This window comes from Miniopterus natalensis, chromosome 1, assembly GCF_054644295.1.
Source record: "Miniopterus natalensis isolate mMinNat1 chromosome 1, mMinNat1.hap1, whole genome shotgun sequence".
Classification (NCBI taxonomy): Eukaryota; Metazoa; Chordata; class Mammalia; order Chiroptera; family Miniopteridae; genus Miniopterus; species Miniopterus natalensis.
In genome coordinates, this window is record NC_142081.1 from 153423576 (window position 1) to 153445938 (window position 22363).

Consider the following 22363-nt stretch of genomic DNA (forward strand, 5'->3'; position numbering starts at 1 on the left):
CACTGTGTTAGGTGCTGCGAAAATGGGAAAAAAGTGTAACTCATAAATTCTGGTCCACAGAGCTTACAATATAAGAGAAGACTTATATATACATACAAAACAGTTAAGTGGCAATAAAGGATATATATAATTGTCAGAGTGATAAAGATAAAAATGCTGAGGAGAGAGGCATTTCTGTGTTTAAAAATAGGTCATACACCGAATCCTACACCACGCCAGAGGATTATATGACAGTTGAAAATGAGTGTTCTAGATGAGAAGCCCAGCATGAGCAAAAATGTACTAACAGGTGTGCCGATGTCTTTCCATTGCCTCCAGATTCCCCTTCGCCCGGCTCTATCCCGCTGTGTGCCAGGCAGGCTGACCTTTCCGGCGTACTTTTACAGCTGACCCTCACAAACAAGATTAACCAACTTCCTTGAACTCTGACTTCCAGCAACTGCCTTTGGCAGGCTGTCACTCGAGGTCAAAGGGAAGGAGAGGGAGTTTGGGGTATTTCTATCCCAGTTCCCTTCTTGCACGGTTACTGCAAGTTAGCTGCTTTTTTTTCTTTTTTTCTTATAAAGTTTTCTTGGGACATAGCCATGCCTGTTCTTTGTTTTTTTAAAATGTTTTTATTGATTTTTAGAGAGAAAGGAAGGGTGAGGGAGAGAGAGAAACATCGATGAGAGAGAAACATCGATTGGCTGCCTCCTCCACACCCCCTATTAGGGATCGAGCCTGCAACCCCAGCACGTACCCTGACTAGGAATCAAACCAGCGACCTCTTGGTGCATGGACGGACACTCGACCACTGAGCCATGCCGGCCAGGCTATCTGCTTTTTTTGGTCAAGGTTTTATTACAGCCAGCAGGCCTCTCCTCACAGCTTTCTTTCCTCGCCAGGTCTGGTAACTGCTCTCTTACTAGCCCAGGTGTACTGCACTGTTCCTTGCAGTGCTTCCTAGAACTTGTCCACACCTTTGTTGAATTCTCCTCAAATTGCTCCTTAAATGTACCAGGAGTTTTCCATCTACAGCCAGAATGACAGGGTGGGAATGGGCTCCACAAGAGGAGAGGAGACCGAAATGTTTGGCGGAGTTTGAGGAAAGCGCTCATGCAGAGAAGCAGAGGCAGGTAAGATGGACAGTGCTTTTTATTTTTTTTTCTAAAAAAATATTTTTTTGTCCAGATTTGAGGACAATATTCAAAATGAAGTTGAGATTCTTAACTGACACGTAAATTGCCAAAGAGCGGGTAGCAAAGGTGATTACATATCTTCTGTCGTGAGCGTTTTTGGGCCTCCCCTGTTGTTAAGTAAAGGGCGAGTGTTTGTGTGGGACCTCCAGCAGGTAGGCACATAGTCAATTACCGTCGGGGTTTCTATGATTCCAGTCTCAGCTGCTGAAAGAGTAGCAGCTGAAACCTTCCAAAGAAGCTGAACAACAGGCTGCTCTATTCTATAAGCCAATTTTGCCTCCGAGGAAATCAACTGAAAGTTTTTCTTACTAGTTCTACTTCCTTGAAAAAAGGAATGCAATTAATTAAAACAATTTCTCTTTTTTTCTAAAACAACTTCTCCTTTTCAATGCTAGCTTATAAACCCCCAAAGAGACTCACTCACAAAGAGGATCTGAACATTTGAGCTTCTTCCTGCACCATTCGTGCGTGGTGCCTGAGTTCCAGATTGTGCTGACAGGACAGACAGCAACCACTTAGCTAAAAGAATTACATCATCTTCAATAGGTTGCAACACCATAACCTCAAAGTATTGTCTTTAAGTTTCTGTGCAAACACGTCAAGGCCTAGTCAAGTAAATTCACATACCTTCTCTGACACTTCCCTGGTTGTTGGTGCACAAAGACTCAGCGAAACGTCCTAGGACTGAAAATCTACCTCCATGACTGGAGGGCAGGGAAAGGCGGAAGATAGAGGCTGGCCACTCCAACGCGGTAATCAGTTGAGTTTATCATGGGAAACTTATATATAAGGCTTGTCTTGGGTGGCTGCAAGATGAAATAGATCCCTGAAATGCTTAAGAGGCACCAGAGAATTACATAGGGTAAAGGTGGGGGATAGTCTCGGGTACTAGTACAATGAATGTCACCAGGTATAGGAAATTACATGCTTGACCAGGTCAGGACAATGGCCTGTTCCGGGATCCAGCTGGGAGCAGGAAGCATGGAAAGGGTTTGTCTCAGAATGGACATCGATTTTTATCAGTCAGTCTCTGAGGTGGTTTTCTGTAAGCACTCCCAACCTCTGATTTGGCCCTAGTGCAGCTAGCTTGGTAGGACGGCAGTCCTGTCATGGAACAGTCTCTCCTTCACGCTTGTTTCTCTCTTTCAATCAGTGATTTTCATCTGCTGATCTCTTCTTGGCTCCTGACTGGCATGCTTTCTTTCTCCACTGACCCAGTGAAAGAGCAGTCCTAAATTGCTAATTAATAAGAAAGCCTGCAAGCCAGGGCAGGCCACTGTGCCAGTTCTAAATTTTGGAAGCAGCACATTTTGTTTATCAGAGACAAATATTATCCTTTGGCAACTCTAAATCCTAACCCCTCAAGGCCTGTAGTGAGACTGTTTTGCTGGTTCAATGCTTATCAGGTACTCAGTCGTCTTGTGTCATTCTTCCACCAACCTATAGATCACTTCTACCTTCAAATAACCTCATAATTTTCAATGAAAAGAAGACTGGAAACTCTGTAGACTTAGAAAAGAGGTTTTTATTTGGGCCCATCTGAGGACATTGCTCAAGAGCAGAGTTCCAAGAAGACTTGAAATAGTGCCCTAAGTTTAGGAGAGTGAGGGGATGTTTATATAGGGAGGAAGACAAAGAAAATACAACTATGCATCAGCAGTTTTAGTTAGTTACATTCAAAGATTAACAGTTTTACATCAGGTGGAGGGAATATACAGATAAGGAGAGGTCATCAAGCACCTGGAGGCAGGAGTGTGGGAGGGGTCTGGTAACAATTATTTTTACATTTTTATCAGGCTGTGTAAAGAACAGTCACTGTCTTCCATAATTATTTATCTTTTTTTTTTTTTTTTTGGAACTGTTAGCTAGCCCCACTGAAGGCCGTGGTTAGGAATTTATTGTGTTCCCTTGTTACTGATCAAGTTGGAGCAGCAGCTTAGACACCCTTTCCTTTCTCATAGTCCAAGACAACTGCTAAGATTTAAGTCATTACTTCCAAAAAGAAATAAGAAAGATGAGAGAGCTACCTCCCAGCTGAATCAATTCCTTTAGGCAGCCATGGCCAAAGTCCATGCAACACTGTACTTATATCTCATGGATAGAACTGAGTCTGTCAGGGAAGATGAAAAATAATCTGTTATCTGGGTACATAGTCACCCTCCTCAAAAACTGGGGTTGTTTTATTATTACTGAAGAAGCAAGAAGATACTGTTTAAGCAGCTAGCAGTATCTGCCATGCTGCTTTTTAAAAATTATTATTAAAAAAATAAACTTTTCGGAGGTAGATTCCATTATGAGAACATGAAGATGATATCAGAAAGCTAAAGTAATATAGATTAACATCTTAATGAAACATCATACATTTATAATACATATTGGAAGTGAAACACGACTGCATTTGTTTCACTGTGCCAGTTTCTACCACATGTATGGATACAATTTTGCTCAGAAGTGTGTTGCACATATTTCAAATGGAGATTGGAAAACAAAGTTTCTCTCCATGTGTTTTATTGATGACTAAAGTCCTAACACTTCTGGAGTGTGATAGGGATGGAGACATTGCTCTCATCCTGTCATTTCACATACTGCTCTAGAGAGAATTCCACAGATCCCCACCTGTGCAGCAGGAAAGCTCAACCACATCTAGGCAAGTTCATGGGAAATGGAAAGTGATTTGACTTGGGCAAGGTGGAACAGCAAAATGTTAAAAATGAAAAAACAACAACCACCTCAGATTAAATGATAAATTAAAAAAACTCACCAACACAAGTAATTTTCAAAAGAATTTCGTGTGCAAACGGAACTAGCAGTGGCCATAGGCTAAGGATACCTTCTCTTTTAGTTCCACCCACCCACCCAACCCCAAACAAGAACAATATACCAGTTATGGAAACATACCCTCAAGTTTTGTCCTTTAGCCCATAGCTGCACCCCCTCTCCTTCCACTCAGATTTTAAACTTAAATTCTGTCTTGTATAGATATTCTGGAGAGAACTAGCCATCGTTTTTTGGAAGCAGAGTTGAATAGTTGCAACACAGATCTTATGGTCCTCAAACCTAAAATACTTAGTATCTAGTCCTTTACAGAAAATATTTGCTGAGTCCTTCTTTATTGCATAAAGTTAACATGCATTCATTTATTATTTATTTATTAAACAGCTATTATATTTATTAAACAGCTATTATATATTAAGTGCTGTGCTCCTACTTTCTATTTAAGAAGCTCTCAGACAAATGAAAGAGTAGATAACTAATTAAAATGTTTACTGATAAGTGCTACCTTAGGGGCAAAAATAGTTTGCATATAGCATATATAGGAGGCATTAACCCAGAATAGAGGGGCATTGTAACCTGGGAAGACTTCCTGATGAAAACAGTATCCAAGTTGATATTGGATACTGAGGAGGAGTTAGCCACGCAAAGAGGGAGCAGGCACAGCGATTACCAAGGCCCAGAGAGAGATTAGGGAAATTCAAATATTTCAGAGGTGAGAGTGAAAAAAGGTCATCAAGGAAAAGTTTAGAGATATTTATGTCAGGTTGTTAGCGAGGGCAGTGGATGAAAGAACTGTCCTAAACTAACTAAAATAGCATAAGCTGGGCTGCTGGACCAAGGCCAGAAAATAGTTTGTAGTGGAGCAGAAGGCAGGAAGTGATTGTTGTTAAGGGAAGCTGAAGCCTCACACTGAAGGGTGGCTGTAGAGGACCCAGATAAGACAGGAGAGGAATGGGAAGAAAGGTTAGCTGCGGGCCAGTGACTGACCTGGACAGGACTCTGACCTGGACAGGAGGGGTGGACTTGCTGGTGGTGTTGAGGCTCTTTAAGGAAGCTTTCACAGACTGGCAGCTGCCCAGAGGACTGCCCTCTAGTTGCAAGCTTTGCCTCCGCTGCAAATCAAGGTAAAATTGTCCTCTTTATTAATCTTTCCAAATCTCTCTGCAGGCCACATCTGAAATTCTTTTGGAGATTATAAAGCCTTTTATTCCAGGATTAGGGATAAAGATTTAAAATGCAAATATCAATTGAGGTTAAAACAGTGCAATTTATTTTGGACCAAAGTCCATCAGACAATGAGGCAACAGATATCAGTCAGATCCTTTCCAGTTTTAATTTATGGGATTTTAGGGAAGAGCAGTCGTGTTTAATGAAAGATCCTTACTTATGAAGGGCCTGTGCTGCTCATTCTCCAACAGAGCCAGAGAGCAATGAGTAAAAGCGAAGAAGATACTCTTTGTTAAATTTAGAAAAGGTGTGTTTTTTTCTTTCAGCTGAGATTGTAGGAGAGAAAAAAGTTTTCTTTGACCCTCCTAAGGTTCCTGGCTGGATCTGAAATTTAAACTGACAAAGACAGATTAGCAGGATGAAATCATACAAGTTTTATTGAATTTTTACATGTACATGGGAGCCTTCTACAAGAGAATGAAGACCCAAAGAAGTGATGGGAGCAGGAAGCTTTTATACAAAGAAACAAATTTGTGATGAATTGACAGGACAGAGGGGTATGGGCTAGGGGTAGTAAACGGTGAAGTATCTAGGAAGACAAGGGTCAGTTTAACAAGGTTTGTTTATATGGCCTTTTCAGCCCTAAATTCCCTCTCTGGTGATAAGAATGTCTTTTTTCCTACTGGTACAGGGAGAGCACCTTTTACATAGGGGTCTTACGACCTATTTGGGCAAAGGTGGAGGAGTGGGGGAGGGGGGGAAGGAGGGAGAGTGACATTCCTCTTTCTGTTATCAAATTCCTTCCGCTTAATATATTCAATGTGCCCAGCTGCCTTATTTTGGGATAGCATGTCCTGAACCACATCAAGGTATAGCTTGTTTTGTGAGATATATATTTTAAAAAGTAATTATTTGAGAGCATTGTTGTGGATATATCATTTTTTAGGGAAGGACTTTTCCCTCCAGTTTGTCATTTGCTTTGAGAATTTCATTTAATTTTCAGAATTTTTGCCTGCCCCCCCATCCCAAAAAATAGCTCTCCATTGCTGTACTTTATATGTTCCCCCTCCCCTGCCACCCTATGCATATCTTCTTATTTCTCATAATCTGCTTAGTTCTCTGTCTCCTCTACTAGATCTTAAATCTCTATCAGTGCAGGGATTTCAGTTTTGTTCACTATGTATTTCCCTGTTCCCAGCTCAGGGTCTGGCATATAGTAGATACTCAATAAATATTCCTGAATAAATAAATAATAATACGGAAACATTGTGTATATTTCTTCAATGTAGTTAGTAACTACAAGCATTCTATTGTTTGCATTTGTCAATTAGCAGAGAAAAAGATCTGCTCCATAAACATTTTTTAGGAAACAATGCATACCTGACTAAAAAAAAAGTTCAGGTTATTAAAAAAAAAAAATTCTATTAGAACACGGTCTTATTAAATATACATTGTATTACATCATGCTTCCAAATTTTACACTTTTTGTGTGCACACTTTAAAACCAGTCTTGCTCTATTTTTCCCAAGGGTATTTGCATGAAATTTGCAAAATATGCTCTGAAGAGAAATATTTTGAAATATTAAGAATTGTTTCTATTTCTGCTATGTAAAACAAAGTGACTTTCTAGAAATGAAATTTCAAATGCAAGTAGTCATTTTGGGTTTTTACATAATATGCTAATGTAAAAATAAAAGCTCTTTTCTAGCATAATGCAACATCTGTTAACATTCAGAAAGGTACCTAGGGTTGCATTTATTCTGAAATAGATTCCCACGGTTGTAGAAGCCTGAGGTTGCTCTAACAAAAGACACATTTAGGGGAACATCCTTCGTTTAAAATTTTTTCTTTGCTTTCTCTTAATCTCTACCCTCCGACACTCCATCACTTTATTGAAAAGCTGGTTTACTTCAACATCTTTTTTACTTGCAATGGCTTTTAGCAGAGAATTCTTAGGGCAATACACTGCTTCCTTGTAAGCTGTGGGTATTTATAAACGCGCTGTCTGGTATACCCTTTGCAGAGCACGCGGAGAAAATGATACAGGAATAAAAGTAGAAGCCTTTCTTCCTATTTTTTTTTTTTTTTAAGACATAAACCCTAAGAACACCGCGCGCATGAGGCAACTTGGTTGGATATGAAAACCACCTAACTTTTGCAGGGCCAGTGAAATGCAGACGCTCCGGCGGTATTTACATAAGCGCCCCATCCAAACACGCGTTTCGAGGGCTGGGCTAGGCCCCGGCGGGCCCGACCGCCGCGGGACTGCAGCGCGCGCTCCCCCGGGGCGCCCGCGGCCCGGGAGTCGGCGGGGGCGGCGGGGACGCGGGGGCGGCCGCCCGGGGGAGGGAGCCGTAAACCACACTTCCCAGAGTGCAGCGCGCAGGCCGGGGGCGTGCTCCTCGCCCCGCCCCTGAGGCGCCGCTCCGGGGGGCTGAGCGCCGGGGACGGCGCGCGTCGGGCGGGCGGTGCGGCGCTCGCGCGGGGCCGGCGCTCGCAGCCGCGGAGGTCTGGTCGCTGCAGTGTCGGCGCGGCCAGAAGGAAGCGAGCGGGCGGACGAGCGGAGGACCGAGGTAACTGGGCGCTCCCTCCTCAGCGCTCCCGGCGCCTTTGTGCGGTAGCCCGCGCTCGCGCGAAGCCCTCTCACCCCCGCTGCAGAGCTGAAAGCCGGCGCCGGGAAACTCCAGCCCTGCGAGCAGGAGCCCCAACTCCACAGCCGGGGGGCTGGGCCCCTTTAAGCGCGGCACGGTTTCTGTCGCCCTCCTTGGCGGGAGGAGCAGGGTCGCGTTCCCCGAAGGGAACCCGAGCCTCTGGCTCTGTCGGTGTCGTCGGCCACCTGCCGCGCTCCTGGAGAGCCGGGCAGGTGCTTGCGGGGTCCAGTATTTGAGCAGCGCGGCTGGCGCGGGGTCGGGAAGGAGGGGGTCGGGGCCGGGGGGGTGGGGCACGAGACGCCCCTGGGAACCCTGGCTGTGGGGGCGGGGCGGGTGGGCCGTCTCCCGGCCCCGCACACCCAGGACTCGCAGCCGGCTGCGGGGCTTAGCCGCCTGGCCCGGGCCAGCTCAGGGGGCACGTTTCCTGGCCCGGGCTTGCGGGCACTGGGATGGGGGCTATTAGTCGCCCCTCGCGGACATGCCCCTCGCGTCCTCATTGCTGGTATCCGGGGCTTCTGCCCGCAACAAGTGTCCCTCTCTCGGGACTGCGGAGACCCGGTGGCGCGGTGCCTCCTGCTGCGACCCCAGAAACCGCAGCCTTTCTCAGCGCGCAGCCGCTCTCCTCGTTCCCCTGCGCCCTGGGCTTCGCTGGCTTGCTGGTCTCCCGAGGGTGACTTGTCTACATAGTTGGAGTGTCCTAGCCTGGGGCTCGCCCTTTACTGGACTCGCATGCTCCCGGGCGCCTGGGTTTGAAAAGCTTTTTATATCTTCCCCCACTGGGCAGTGTTTAATCAGATGACTTTTCGTAGAAAATTGAACCTTTCTCATTCTTTTTAATGAAAGCATAAGGGCGCCGGACCCTTTCCCCCTATGCTAATGTGGAGGCTAAGAAAGTGTTACTACTTTTTCTCCCACCTTTTTAAGTTCTTCTGGCCGGGCTGCTCTTCAAATTAACAGAGAGGTTAACAGGAGAAAAGCCACAATTTTTAATGTGTACGCACGAGGACTTCACGTAAGCAGAAACATTCCAGAGATAGTGAGGCAGCATTGAGTATGTAAGACATTTTGGATACAGGAAAAAAAGAAGGTGGGGAATGGGCGATTTACAGGTGGTTGAAGAGCAGAACGTACTCGGCTGGAAAGACCTTGCTAAGCAACTCAAACAATGCAACCCCGGGGGGTAGATAACAGGCGTCTGCCTGAAGCCCTGCTTACCATACATAATTCAAGTTAGGTTAAGGTGACCTCTTAAGATAATGTCTTCCCGAAGCAGGTTTGTCTGTCCAAATGTCTTGGGCAGGAAAGGGGGGAGGGCCAAATGTTCGTCTTGTGTCTTGTTTCTTAATAAACAGCTTAAAATCAACATCCTCAAAAGGTAGCTTCAGGGGGCCAAAACTTTGGTTCCCTTCACTGATGGTACCACTTTGGAAGAATTCTTTGGGAAAAGGTTTTTGGAAGAACTTGGACTGAGAAGTATTTTATATTTTATCTGCTGGTTGCACCTTTTCTTTCTTCCTTTCTTTTCTTTCTTTTTTTTTGCATTGCTTTTGTCAGCGTAAGAAACATTCAAACCTGTAGAGAATTTTTGTGAATTTAGTTGAACCATAATGATCACGGTTGCCCGGAAGCAAAATCTCAACGGATTGAAAATTGAACCTTTCTCATTATTCAGATTGAGAAAATGCTTTGGAAAATGACAGTTTTACTGTCTGTTTATAGATCAGAATCAAAGGGGAAGACTTAAACAGGTTACATGAAATTCATTGGTGATAGATTAGGGAGGTGGGAGAAAAGCAAAATGGGGGGTGGGGGAGAGGTCTCTGGGATTAGATAAAAAAAAGTAAAAGGAATAGACGCTTTGACACAGGTGGATGTAGGATAGTTAACATGATAACAGCAATGGGGATTTGCAGTCTCTGCTCTGGTGTGGTGGCTGTGCTTTGAAGGGTCCAGAAAAAAGGAAATTTTGATATTCCAAAAGCATATTATCACGCATGTTCTTGTAGTTGCAGTAAAGACAACAGACAGGCTCAGTTAAGGTGAAGATGACCTTTGTTAGGGAAAAATGCTGCCCCAGGACTTGACTACCCACCATGAACTGCTTTTAGTTAGAAAGTTTTAATTTCAGACCATCCTGTGTGGTTATTTTCCGTCTCTGAGTTTGCAAGGCTGCCCCCCCCCATCCCCCCGCCAGCTTGTCAGGTTTAATATGTGGTGCATGCCCCCCGCTGTTTTCTTTCGTCCACACTTTCCTCGTGTGTAAATTGGTAATTGCTAAGCTCTTGGTGTTCTTCATTCTCACACTGTGAGAAAATCCTCTTCGTCTATCTCACTCTTGTCTTAACCCTGCCAGAGAGTACACTTGGATGAGCAGGGGACCTCTGCCTGGTGGTTGTTGCTTTTCTTCTTTTTACTGCCACCCCTATTAGTTCAGTCAACCCTTGACCCACTTCAAACTTTTAGTCACTTTATAGATTGCCTTTAAGATACCAAGTAGTATTAAGATAAATATAAGAAGAAATTTCAGGATACTGTACCTCAACTATTGCATTTAGCTTTGAGACAGGCCAGTAAGCCAAGGCAAGTGGAATAGGGAAACAGACAGATAGTTAAGTAGCCAACCAGTTTACAGCCATCTAGTAAATTGCAAAAGCCTGTGCTCTGTAACCTAGGACGCTTCTCTCCAACCAGAGGGTAAATAGCTTAAATGACCCTACTCAGAGGGAGAGCGAGCAGAAATCCAATTAGTGCCATTTGTGTCAACCACACCTAAGGAATGATGGAATTAAAGGAATAAATCTCATTTTGGCACATCTGCATAAAACTAATAAATATTCTATTGAGATCCTCTCCTAGACCTCCCCTAAACTCCCAGCCTTTAAAAACCTTCAAAATGAAGGTCCCAGGGTATACTCTCTCTCCAGGGAGCACACCCTTGCTAATCCCCTGGACCTGTCTTCAAAGCCCCCTTTTCTCTGATTTCTCCATGAGCCAAAGCAGCCCTGCGTAGGCTCTCCAGTTGCTTCTTATCCTAAGCCCTTGTTTCACTGTCTCCAGCTTTAATAAACATACTCTCAGAATCTCCTGGACTTGTGTTATGAAATCTTTCTGCATGAAGTCAAGAAACAATACACTACTAGCTGGCCCTAGGCAGACCTGCTCTGGCTGGTCCTCTTTCTGGTAACAGCTTCATCATATTAACATGTAAAGCTACTAACTCATTTATTATTTTATAAAATTACTATTATTGTCTTTTAAGATGTTATATTCTATAATAATTGCATGTTCTGTATCCTGGCAGGAAACTTAATTCACAGTGAGTGTAATTAAGAAAAAACAGTATTTCTTTACTTTAAGAAGAAAGTGAGGTAGGTAAAATTTGACACTGCCACCCTCTTTTCAAAATAAAGTTTATATTTAGAGCAGTTTTAGGATCATAGTAAAATTGAGTTGGAAGGTACAGAGATTTCTCATATATTTTCTGTTCCCATAAGCACTCTGTTCTGCCCCATATATGGTCATTCTCCCCAACTATCAAAATCCCCACAGTGGAATGGTAAATTTGTGGTAACTGATGAATCTACATTGATACATTATCACTCAAAGTACAGAGTTTACATTACAGTTCACTCCTTGGTCTTGTACATTCTTTTTAAAAAAATATGTTTTTCTTGATTTCTGGGGGTGGGGAGAGAGAGAGACATCAATGTGACAGCAGAACATTAATTGGCTGCCTCCTGCACACCCCCTACTGAGGATCGAGCCTACAACCTGGACATGTGCCCTGACCCAGAGTCAAACTGGCATCCTCCTGGTGCATGGGATGGTGCTCAATCAACTGAGCCACGCCACCTGGCAGTGTTGTACAATGGGTTTAGATAAATGACTCCTTTAAAAAAAAAAATCAAGAACTTTTAAGAGTTGTAGAGAACTGATATGGATATTGTCATTTTTAGAAGATTAAAGAGAATATTGTAAACATCCTAAAAATTAATTTTAAATAGCTTTTCTGTTTTAAAAAATTGGATGTTTAAGCTTTGGTTCTTATATTTGAACTGTCATCAGTTATTTGTTTTTGTATATTAAGAACTGAAGAGACTCAACTTGCTGGCTGTGTGACCATGGTGAGTTATTTTCTGAACCTCTTTCTTAGAAATAAAAAGGGGGTCAAATTTTTTTACTATGTGAAATAATTTTATAAATAGTAAGCACTATAGTATTCATTGATATCATTAATAACCTACTGTTTTTTAAAATGCTGCCAGTGTAGTTTATTTTTTGGTAAATGTGGCTTATGTAAATACTGTCAAACCTTTTTTTTAAGGGGTGGTTGTACAAGAGAGTTCATTGTCTGGTCATGCATAATTCTTGTGAGTCAGAGGTAAAACTGGAAGAGAGTCAAGGGACCTTGGGAAAATTTATACTTTGTCTTGCTGGTTCTTCTTTATCTTCTTTTTTTGTGTGTGTGTGTCCATATATAAAAGTTTATTGGAACACAGTTATGCTCATTTATTTACATATTGTTTATGGCCAATTTGCATAAACACTAGAGTTAAGTCGCTGAGACAGAGACATCTACCTTGACAGCCTAAGATATTTATTTGTCTGGCTCTTTTGAGAAAAGGTTTGCTGACCTCTGCTGTTGAACATTATAAAGAAGAAATTTCATACCTTCAGTGAGATGGCAAGATTGCGTCTCCCAGGAATCTTTCCACATAAAAATCTCCAACAGTTAGAAGTTAATAATCTATGAAACCTTTTTACTGTTTTCAACAATAGCAGTCACCTACACATACACACCACCCACCCACCCACGCACCTTTCAGTCTTCAAAACCAGACCTGGTTGAACCATAGTTTTTCTAGTCTTGTGGGCTGGGGTCCCATGTTCCCAGTAACCACATTATATGATATTTCTGCCACTCTCTGTATAGTCAGGGCTTTGACACAGGCTGCGCCCATTCTCCAACAGTCAGTATCACATCTTTTCTAAGTTATGGGTGAAAAGATATAATCATTCTATTTATAGAACTATATAAACAGTGGAAGGGAGGGTGGAACTATACTGCACTATATTCTGTACAAGGTCATTAATGCTTCAAAATAGTTGGAAAGCAAACTTCAACCAATATACTTGATATCTAGAACCCATGGACTGATTAATAAGTTAAAAAATGACCCATTTTACAATGTGATGAATCATAAAAGCACTTAAATATAGTAGTATCACCATATTGAGTGAGAGTACATTGCTGTACAGAATTATGTCATCTCACTGGTTCTTAACCTGACCTGTGGGTGTGCCCATAAATGGTCTTCCAAGAGTATGAACTCTGTGTATATGTGTACAATAGTTTTCTGGGAAGAAGACTTATAGCTTTCAACATGTTCGAAAGGGGTTCATGACCATCCTCCCCCCAGCTTCAGTTATCTAGGCAGGTTTTTTTTTGTGTGTGTGTTTGTTTTATTAGATATTTTGCAGATATTTTTTAACATAGTTTTTAAAAATTTTTAATTTATTTTTAATCCTCATCTAAGGATATTTTTTTCCGTTGGTTTTCAGAGAGAGTGGAAGTAGGGGGGAGAGAGAGAGAGAGAGAGAGAAACGTCAATGTGAGAGAGACACATGGACTGGTTACCTCCTGCACGCATTCCAACCAGGGCCGGGGATAGAGACTTGGGCAACCTCGGTATATTCCTTTGACTGGTATCGAACCCGGGACCCTTCAGTCATTGGGCCGACACTCTAACCACTGAGCCAAACCGGCTAGGGTCACTATAGCTTTTTGAGAAAAGAAAGTGAAACAGGTAATTTTTGAAGCACCATCAGTGCCTGTTTTCTACCAGAATTAGAGATTGATACAATATGTTCATATGAATAACAGTGCTGCTTCTTAGACCTGGAGATGACCCCGCTGATTTATCCATTATCATTAGGCAGACACTGTCCACTCCTCCCCTCCCCAGGCTTGATGCGTAATAGAATGCATGGCAAAGAATGACACCCTAATACAGTCCAGCATGTTAGAATATTATTTTGAAATGCTGTAAGATAATTTGGTTTGTTCTAAAAGTTGGATGTTTTTTCTTTTGTCAACAAAACACCAAATGCTAAAGAAATTTAAGTATTTTATCTTCCAGACTAGATGATATTTACATAGTATATGTGTTGTATGTCTTATATAGCACAGAGTGGAAAGTTATACTAAACCCTAATTGATCATTTTGACTTTCAGTATTGCTGGTTAGAAAAGAATTTACAATCTTATGTAAATTAGACTATAATTTGTAATTTGAATTTAGAACATTTAAAATTAATCTTATTTGCATTTGGGGAGTTTCAGAATTAGGTTACAGTTCTAAGGTTGAGTTCTTATAATAAGAGTTGGAAGTAAGCTGTATCACACTGCCCTGTTTTCCTTGTAACTGATAGGTTGCTGGGCTATAAGGCTTTCTAATGTGAAACCAGCTTCTGTTTCTGGGTCAGTTACCAGTAGCATTCACAAGGTCTGAAGAGTGTGAAGTGGATCAAGTGATGTTATAGAAGCTTATGAATGAATCTGACCATCAGAGTAATGTCATTTTGTCTTTTTCCTTGGATCTTTTTTTCTTTTTCCCTTTGGTATTGGTGAGTTTTTTCATTTGAAATCTAAATGCTTCTCAAAGTTCAAGGTTCTAAATCAATACTTGGGGATTTATAGTAACAGAACTGTTTTTCTCTCTCTAGATTTGTTCTTTACAAAAATAGTATGACAGGTCTACATAGATCTCAAAGATTAATTAGAGGTGAATGCCAGCATTTGCAAAGTACTTTATGTATGAAAGATAAGTCAGGGTGCTGCATTTTTAGTGCATAGCATTGTTTATTTCTTTAATAGTGAAAGTCTGAGTTAAAATAATTGGATATGGAAAGCAAAGAGGAATCATTTTAGCAAAAAGTTTACCTGTGGGAATACTATCATTTTAAGAAGATCAGTGATTTTGTGTGTATTCTCTTACTCTTGAGCTTTTAAAAATTCAAAAACATTTTTTGTATGGGCAGAATTTTATACCTGTATTTTAGTTCTCATAATTTATACAGAGATATAATTAATGCCATCTTTGTAACAAGAATTTTGACTTTGTAGTCAGGCAAGCCTATGTTGAGTCCTAGGCATTGCCACTTAATAGCTGTGTGACCTTGGGTAGGTTTCTTAACTTCTCTGAGCCTCATCTCTATTCCTATATGAAAATGTAGTAATGATACTGTTTTGGGTTGTCCTGAGGATTGAAACGAATAAATGTGAAGTATCTAACTGAAATAATAGCAGTTTACTTATATATAAGTTTATGTGCCAGACAATTTACTAACTCATTTAATCCTTATAACAATCCTATGAAGTTGGTACTGCTCTTTTCATTTTTATAGATGAAGAAACTGAGGTTAATGAAAGGTTATGTAACTTAACCAAGGTCATATAGCTAGTAAGTTGATAAAGCATTCAGGCATTCAACTAATGCTGACTGGTTTCATTTAAAAAAAATGTTGATTGGAGGATTGTGTTTCTGATCAATGACTCAAGATTTCTTAATTTATAAAAGTATTAATGTCCGTTTATTGAATGCTTGCCATGTACTAGATATAGGGTTAAGTACTTTTTATATATTACCTCATTTAACCTTTACAACAGCCTTACAAAAAAGCTGAGACTTTTTTTTTTAATCTTTACCTGGAGGATATTTTTTTCATTGCTTTTCAGAGAGAGTGAAAGGGAGAGAGAGAGCAAGAGAGAGAAACATCGATGTGAGAGAGACACATCGATTGGTTGCCTCCTGCACACGCCCCGATCGGGGCCAGAGGTGGAGCCTGCAACCGAGGCATATGTCCTTGGCTGGTATTGAACCCAGGACTCTTCAGACTGCAGGCCGATGCTCTAACCACTGAGCCAAACTGGCTAGAGCTGAGACTCACTTTTTCAAGTGACTTGCCCAAGGGCACTCAGCTAATAGGCAATCCCCAAACTATCTGACTCTCAAGTCTGCTACTACTAGTTTATGTACCTTGTATTAGATACGGTTAACACGTCTCTAAAGAGCAAGGCAACACCTTAAGTAATTTTAAATAGAAAAAAAAGTACTCCTAGTTTAGACCCTGAAGTAAACAGAGATTACCTAAAACTAAGATCTCATAGGCAAAACCCAGCTTGCTGCTGGTTTTGTAAAATAAAGTTTTATTGGAACACAGCCACACGCATTACTTTAGATATGTCTGTGGCTGCTTTCCTGCTACAGTGTCATAGTTGAGTACAGTTGACAGGGGTGAGAGGTAGAGGCACAGACTTCCCTGAAGTGGAAAATCTGCGTTTAACTACTGTGTGGATGCATATGCAGGTTCCCATCCATGGAGTTATGGAGTTGACCTTTGAACCATATAGATTTAATCCAGATCAATTGAAAATAAAATCCTCCCTTAAATGGAGTATTTCAAAACCCGTGTTGTTCAAGGGTCAACTGTAGTGACAGAGTCCAGATGGCCCACAAAGCCTAAAGTACTTACTATCTGGCCCTTTACAGAAAAAGATTGCTGACTCCTGTCCTGGACCACCTCTGTTCTTTTATAAATGAAGAAACTGAGACTTGGAGAGATTCATTTCCCTATTATGTAATTAGTTAAATTCTAATTCCCCTGTTACCTAACTAAACTGTTGCTTCTGCTATACCATGCTAACTTGTACGTTCTATAAAATCCACAAGTGTACCTACCATATGATCATTATATGAGACTTTAAAGTATCATAAAATGTTTATGATATATAGTCATGTGCCACTGAATGTCCTGGATACATTCTGAAAAATGCATCCTTAGGCATATTTGTCCTAGTGTGAACATCATAGAATGACTTTAACTGCCTGGCCAATGTGACTCAGTGGTTGAGTGTTGACCCATGAACCAACAGATCACTGGTTCGAGGGCTCAATCCCCCCCAATAGGGGCGTGCAGGAGGCAGCCAGTGGATATTTCTCTCTCACACTGATGTTTCAGAAATCTCTATCCCTCTCCCTTTCTCTCTCTCTAAGATCAATAAAAATATATTTTAAAAAAGAAAGAATATATAACCTAGTTAAAATTGACATGCTATTCATAATAACAGTAAACACTTAATCATTTCTCTTTCCTTACAATTTGAAGAGCTTTGGGAATATACATTGTATGGCCCATGCCTTAAAGTTTTGTGGTCCACTTTAAACTTATGTCTCCTTATTTTCTTCCACAAATTTCTCTGTAATAAAGAGGCTTTTGGAATCATTTCATTAATTGATTACAAAACAGCAATTGCAGTTGGAAAACTATCACATATACATATTTCCAAAATATGTATATGTGATAGGTGTGCAGTGGTATTTCATTCTGATTTTAATTTTCATTTCCCTAATGGTGATTTTGTTGCACATCTTTTGTGTGCTGTTTGCTATTTGTATATCTCCACTGTTGAAATGTCTTAAGTCTTTCACCCATAATTAATTTAGTAGTTGTTTTCTTACTGCTGAGTTTTGAAAGTTCTTTATACAAGGATGGGCAGTAGTAGGTTTACAGCTCATATGGAAAGTAATACAATAATAAATAGTAATAGAAGAATAAACTCTGTTTTGAGTACTCACAAGTATAAACCTACTTTTGCCCACCCCTGTATATTTGGGATACAAGTCTTTTGTCAGATGTTTTACTTGCAAACATTTTCTCCTAGTCTGTAGCTTATCTTTTTATTCTTTTACAGTATCTTTTTCTTAGCAAAGCTTTAAATTTTGATAAAGTCCATTTTATCAATTTTTTAATTTTAATGTAGCTAAGAATTCTTTTCTAAGAACTAGTGGCCTAACCTCAGTCATGAAGTTTTTCTCCTATGTTTTCTTCTAAAAGTTTTACACACACACCCACACACATGAGTGTGTGGGTGTGTGGGGGTGTATGTGTGTGTGTGTGTGTGTGTGTGTGTATATATATATATATATATATATATATATATATGCAGTCTCTGATCCATTGTATATGGATGTCCAATTGCTTCACCATCATTTTTTAAAAGACTATCTTTTCTCCATTGAACTGCTTTTGTACCTTGTCAAAAATCAATTGACCATATTTGTGTGGGTCTATTTTTTAACTGTCTATTCTGTTCTATTGCTATATGTGTCTATCCCAGTGCCACAACAATTTTTAAAACATGCAATACCTAACTATTAAGTCAGGGGCACTGACCTCTTTTCCCTTAGATTGTCAAATAAAATGACAGAAGCCAATACAATAATAGCTCGCTGTTTGATGTGAATGAATCAAAATCATACCTATTTTTTTGCTAGATCAGCAAAATATATTTTTTGGTGTGCTGCAGAATTTTATTAATTAGTTTATGTATGCCATGAGATGAAAAAGTTTGAAAATCACTGGCCTATCAATTTACCATGATCTCATTGTCTTCCCCCCCCCCCCTTTTTTTTTAATCCTCACCCAAGGATATTTTTTTCTATTGATTTGTAGAAAGAGTGGAAGGGAGGGAGGGAGGGAGGTGGAGAGAGATAGACAACAGTGACAGAGAGAAAGCGAAACATCAATGAGAGAGAACCGTTGATCAACTGCCTCCTGCACATCCACCCTGCTGGGGATCAAGCTGCAACCCAGGAATCAAACCTGAGGCGTCTTGGTGCATGGGACGACGCCCAACCAACTGAGCCACACTGGCCAAGGCTGTCATTGTTTTTTGCTTTTTTTTAATTGTAAGCTGTCTCTGCTGAAGATAACCCTGAGGTGTAAGCTTAAGGTTGCTCAGGTCTTTTCTGAGCCTTTCCCTGGGCATGCACTGTGACTTCCTAATATTCCTTGTATATACAATTATTTTTTAATGTCTTAATCTTCCATGTCTTGCTCCCTAAAGGAGAAAAGACATAAAATGTAGGGGGGGTAAAGGACACCATCCTTTTAAATCCTCTGGAAGTTACTTCAGCTGAGAGGGAGAGACTTGCAATAGTGGGAGGAGGTATGACAAAAATGGCTGCCCACTCTGTCTACATTTCTGTGAGCAGAAACAGCAGTCAGCAAGCAGAGCAGAGATCCCTGATATTTGGAGGACAGGGTCCTTTTTGCCTGCCGTGGCTCTTGCAAATTGTGTGCAAGCTGCTCCAGGAACACATGCACAGCTGCTTGTGACATGCACAGCAGCTGGGGTTGTGGGGTGGACAGCTGCTACTGTACTAAGAGCTGAAATTGTCAAAAATTAACCATAATTTACCATCCAAGTCTTCTGGAAGTTGTAAGCCTTCAACACTCGAGTTCCAAAATAGTGACGCCAGACAGATTCTGCCACTGCAGTGGTTGTCTAGGTGGGAAGACAAATTCCTGGTGCTATTTCACCTTCTTCCCAGAATTTTCAAATTAGACTTTAAAGGAGTTTCTTCACTGCCCGGCTGGGTGTGGCTAAGCAGTTAAGCATCAAGATCCAGGAGATTGCAGTTCAATTCCCCGGCAGGGCACACGCCCGGGTTGCAGGCTCAGTCCCCAGTGAGGGGCGTGCAGGAGACAGCTGATCAGTGACTCTCTCATCATTGATGTTTCTATCGCTCTCCCTCTCCCTTCCTTTCTCTGAAGTTAATAAAGATACATATATTTTTTAAAAAGTTTCTTCACTGATGTAAAATACAGTTGACACTTCAAAACATGGGTTTGGCCTACGTTGGTCCACTTATATATGGATTTTTTTATAGTCAGCCCTTTGTACCCAAGGCTTTCACATCTGTGGATTCAAACCAGCCACGGATCAAAAACAGTATTTACTGATTCTCAAGCATGAATTCCCAGCCATGCATTTCCAACCGTGAATCGAAAATACTGTTTATCTGATGGATTGACTCCATGAACACAGAGGCCCAACTGTAGAATTATATGTGGATTTTCAACTGCACATGGGGTTACCCTCTGCATTGCTCAAGGGTCACTTGTATTTTGCTGAGGTAATTTGTGTGACATTTAGCAAACGATCACCAAAGTTACTTGTTCTTTTTTGATTTATATAGTCTTTTTACATATATAATATTAGTAAACTATAGCTATTGCTGATTTTTTTCTTTTGGTTTGTTTCCACATGTATTTTGTTGTTCATTTTTCAGTTTCAGCAAATTGGACAATGGCAGCTGAGTGGGTTTTGAAAATATCTTAAGTTTAGTGGGCTGCATGTACCTTCTGCTTTCGCTCTACAGTTTACAAAAGAATAAATGGGATGTTTGAGAAGACAGCTGTATTAAAAGAAGAGTGTTGCAAATGGCTTCAGACTCTATGAGTGCAAAACAAGCTAGGAATCACTTCACAAAGGGGAAAAGGCAACAGCACCAGCAGATAAAGAACAGATCTTTAGTCGGCGATGGCGATGGCGATGGAGACGACTCCTTTATCTTTGAAGCACAGGAAGCTTGGAAAGATTTTCATGGGTCTCTTCTTCGGTTTTATGAAAGTGGAGAACTCTGTGATGTCACACTAAAGGTGAGACTATTTTTTTCTTTTCTTGTTTTTTCAGAGTATTATGAAAAATGGGGGTTTCTATAACCACATCAGCAAATTTTTGGTGCTGTACTTAGAATGATTTTAGTTTCACTTCTTTTTATTGAAGGGGAAAGGACATAAGGGAGGGTAAATAAAGGGTACTAATTAAATGTTGATAGTCATTATTTCTTAGTTTAACTTCTGAGAGTTCTTGAATTCTGAAACAACGAATAGTTACTATTAGTAAAATCAACAACTTGCTGTTGACTAGGTAAACTTTTAATTTGTGAATTTAAGAACTGGATGTATTCACTTACTCTTGATTTTGGTTGGAAGTCAAGAATTCTTGGTTGTTTACTCAATGGCACTAGTGTTTTACTTTATCCTTGTAATTTAGTCTCTGCTTCAGTACTATCCTCTGTTAAGTTTATCTACACCTGATAGTGAAGTAGAGTCTGTTTAGACTTCGATGAAAAAGTCTTAAGTAAACTTTGAGTCTATGGTTTATAGGATCATGTTGGTAATTGGAAAAGTGATCAAGTAGTGTGGAAGAGCCTGTTTTCTAATTGTTTTTCATTATTTGTTTAAGGTACTTTCTTATTGTTATCTCTCAGTGTAGTATTAAAAGTTTTTAGTGAGTATGTATATCTATGCAGCATTTTCCACGTAAGATTTTCCACTTTGGGATCTCTTAGATTTTGTTTTCTGTTCCTGATCAGATAGGTTCATTGGGTTTATAGTTGTAGGGATTGAGGGCCTACTTGGAAAATCATATGAGAGGTACACTCAGCAAAAGTCTATAACTGAAAGAACAATCTTTGAGTTTCAGGCCCAGAATGTCCAAGAGTATAGTGTTACACTGTGAATAAATGATCTATATTCTCTTTACTTAAACTTTTAGTGTCCTTACATGTTTCTAGGCCCTAAGATTTTGAGAAGAAAATCATTATATAATTCTGCTCTGTGTGAAAATTAGTAATGTGCGCATATATATATATATAAATAAATAAATGTTTCTATTGATTCTGAGAGAGAGAGAACAACATTGAGAAGAAACATTGATCTGCCTCCTGCAGGCTCCCTACTGTGGATTGAGCCGGCACCCCAGGCGCATGTCCTCACCTGGAATTGGACCAGAGACCTCTTTGTCACAACGGGCCACAGTGGCCAGGGCGCAATGCATTTATTTTAATGAAGGAACACTTTGATCCATACGCTGTATTATGTTTTAATCCCACACAATTGTTCTGATTTTTAATCTTAGTATGTTACTATTCAGTGACCTACGCTGGCTTTGGCAAAAACAAAAAGTATAAAATAGATTATTTTAATTTAATCAGTTATCAAGTCAGCATATCAATATATGGATGGAAAATAATTAAATATAATATTACTGATTTTATAAATTTTTAATTAGATTTTGTTTATGTAGATTTTGTTTATGTAGACTTTGTTATTTACTGTGTAGCCATTTATTTTAAAAAGTTTTTAAATTTATTGGGGTGACATTGGTTAATAGGATCATATAGGCTACAAGTGTATATCTCTATGATACGTGATCTATGCACTGCACCGTGTCACCAGCATCTAAAGTCAAAACATCGTCTGTCACCATATATTTGGCCCCCTTTACCCTCCACCACCCAATTAGATTTTAGAATAATTTTTGCAAGCTATTGCATATTAACTTTGTTAAGTGAAAAATAAGGATACATCCATTTTAGGGCAAGTGATAACTAAAGTCATAACTTTTATTTGTTTATTGGGTAACTTCAGCAGTAGGTTGAAATAAAACTTCAGAAGGATTTGTGGTGGGAGATTAAAATACTGTTCGAAGCAGTAACAGAGGTCATTTAGGAATGAGAAATTTCGCTAATGTAAAGGGACTATCATTTTCTTCAACTGTAAAAGTGATAATGATTAGATTTTTGTGAGGAATAAGAGAATTGAGATGTGTAGAATCTTTGTGACAAGTCTTGCCACCTAATAATCAGTACATATCAGCTATTAGGATCATTATGTGTACTACTATTGGTGTCCAAGAGTATTATATAATTCTCCTATGGTATATTCTCTTCCTATTCA

The 22363-nt window shown here is 40.3% G+C and overlaps 1 protein-coding gene across 3 annotated transcripts in view; it reads left to right on the top strand.

The window, feature by feature from the left end:
* Nucleotides 1–7606: 7606 nt before the first annotated feature.
* Nucleotides 7607–22363, top strand: part of KLHL8 (kelch like family member 8) — a 34321-nt gene continuing 19564 nt past the window's right edge. Inside the window, exons 1-2 of one of the 3 annotated variants that reach the window (XM_087826641.1) lie at nucleotides 7607–7693; nucleotides 19999–20278. In XM_087826641.1, coding sequence (XP_087682767.1) covers nucleotides 20060–20278 — 219 coding nt within the window. In that variant the 5' untranslated portion in view covers nucleotides 7607–7693; nucleotides 19999–20059. Of the gene's footprint in view, nucleotides 7694–9625; nucleotides 11896–19716; nucleotides 20279–22363 lie in introns of those variants that run through there. The other 2 variants (XM_087826649.1, XM_087826637.1) reach the window with 2 other exon arrangements.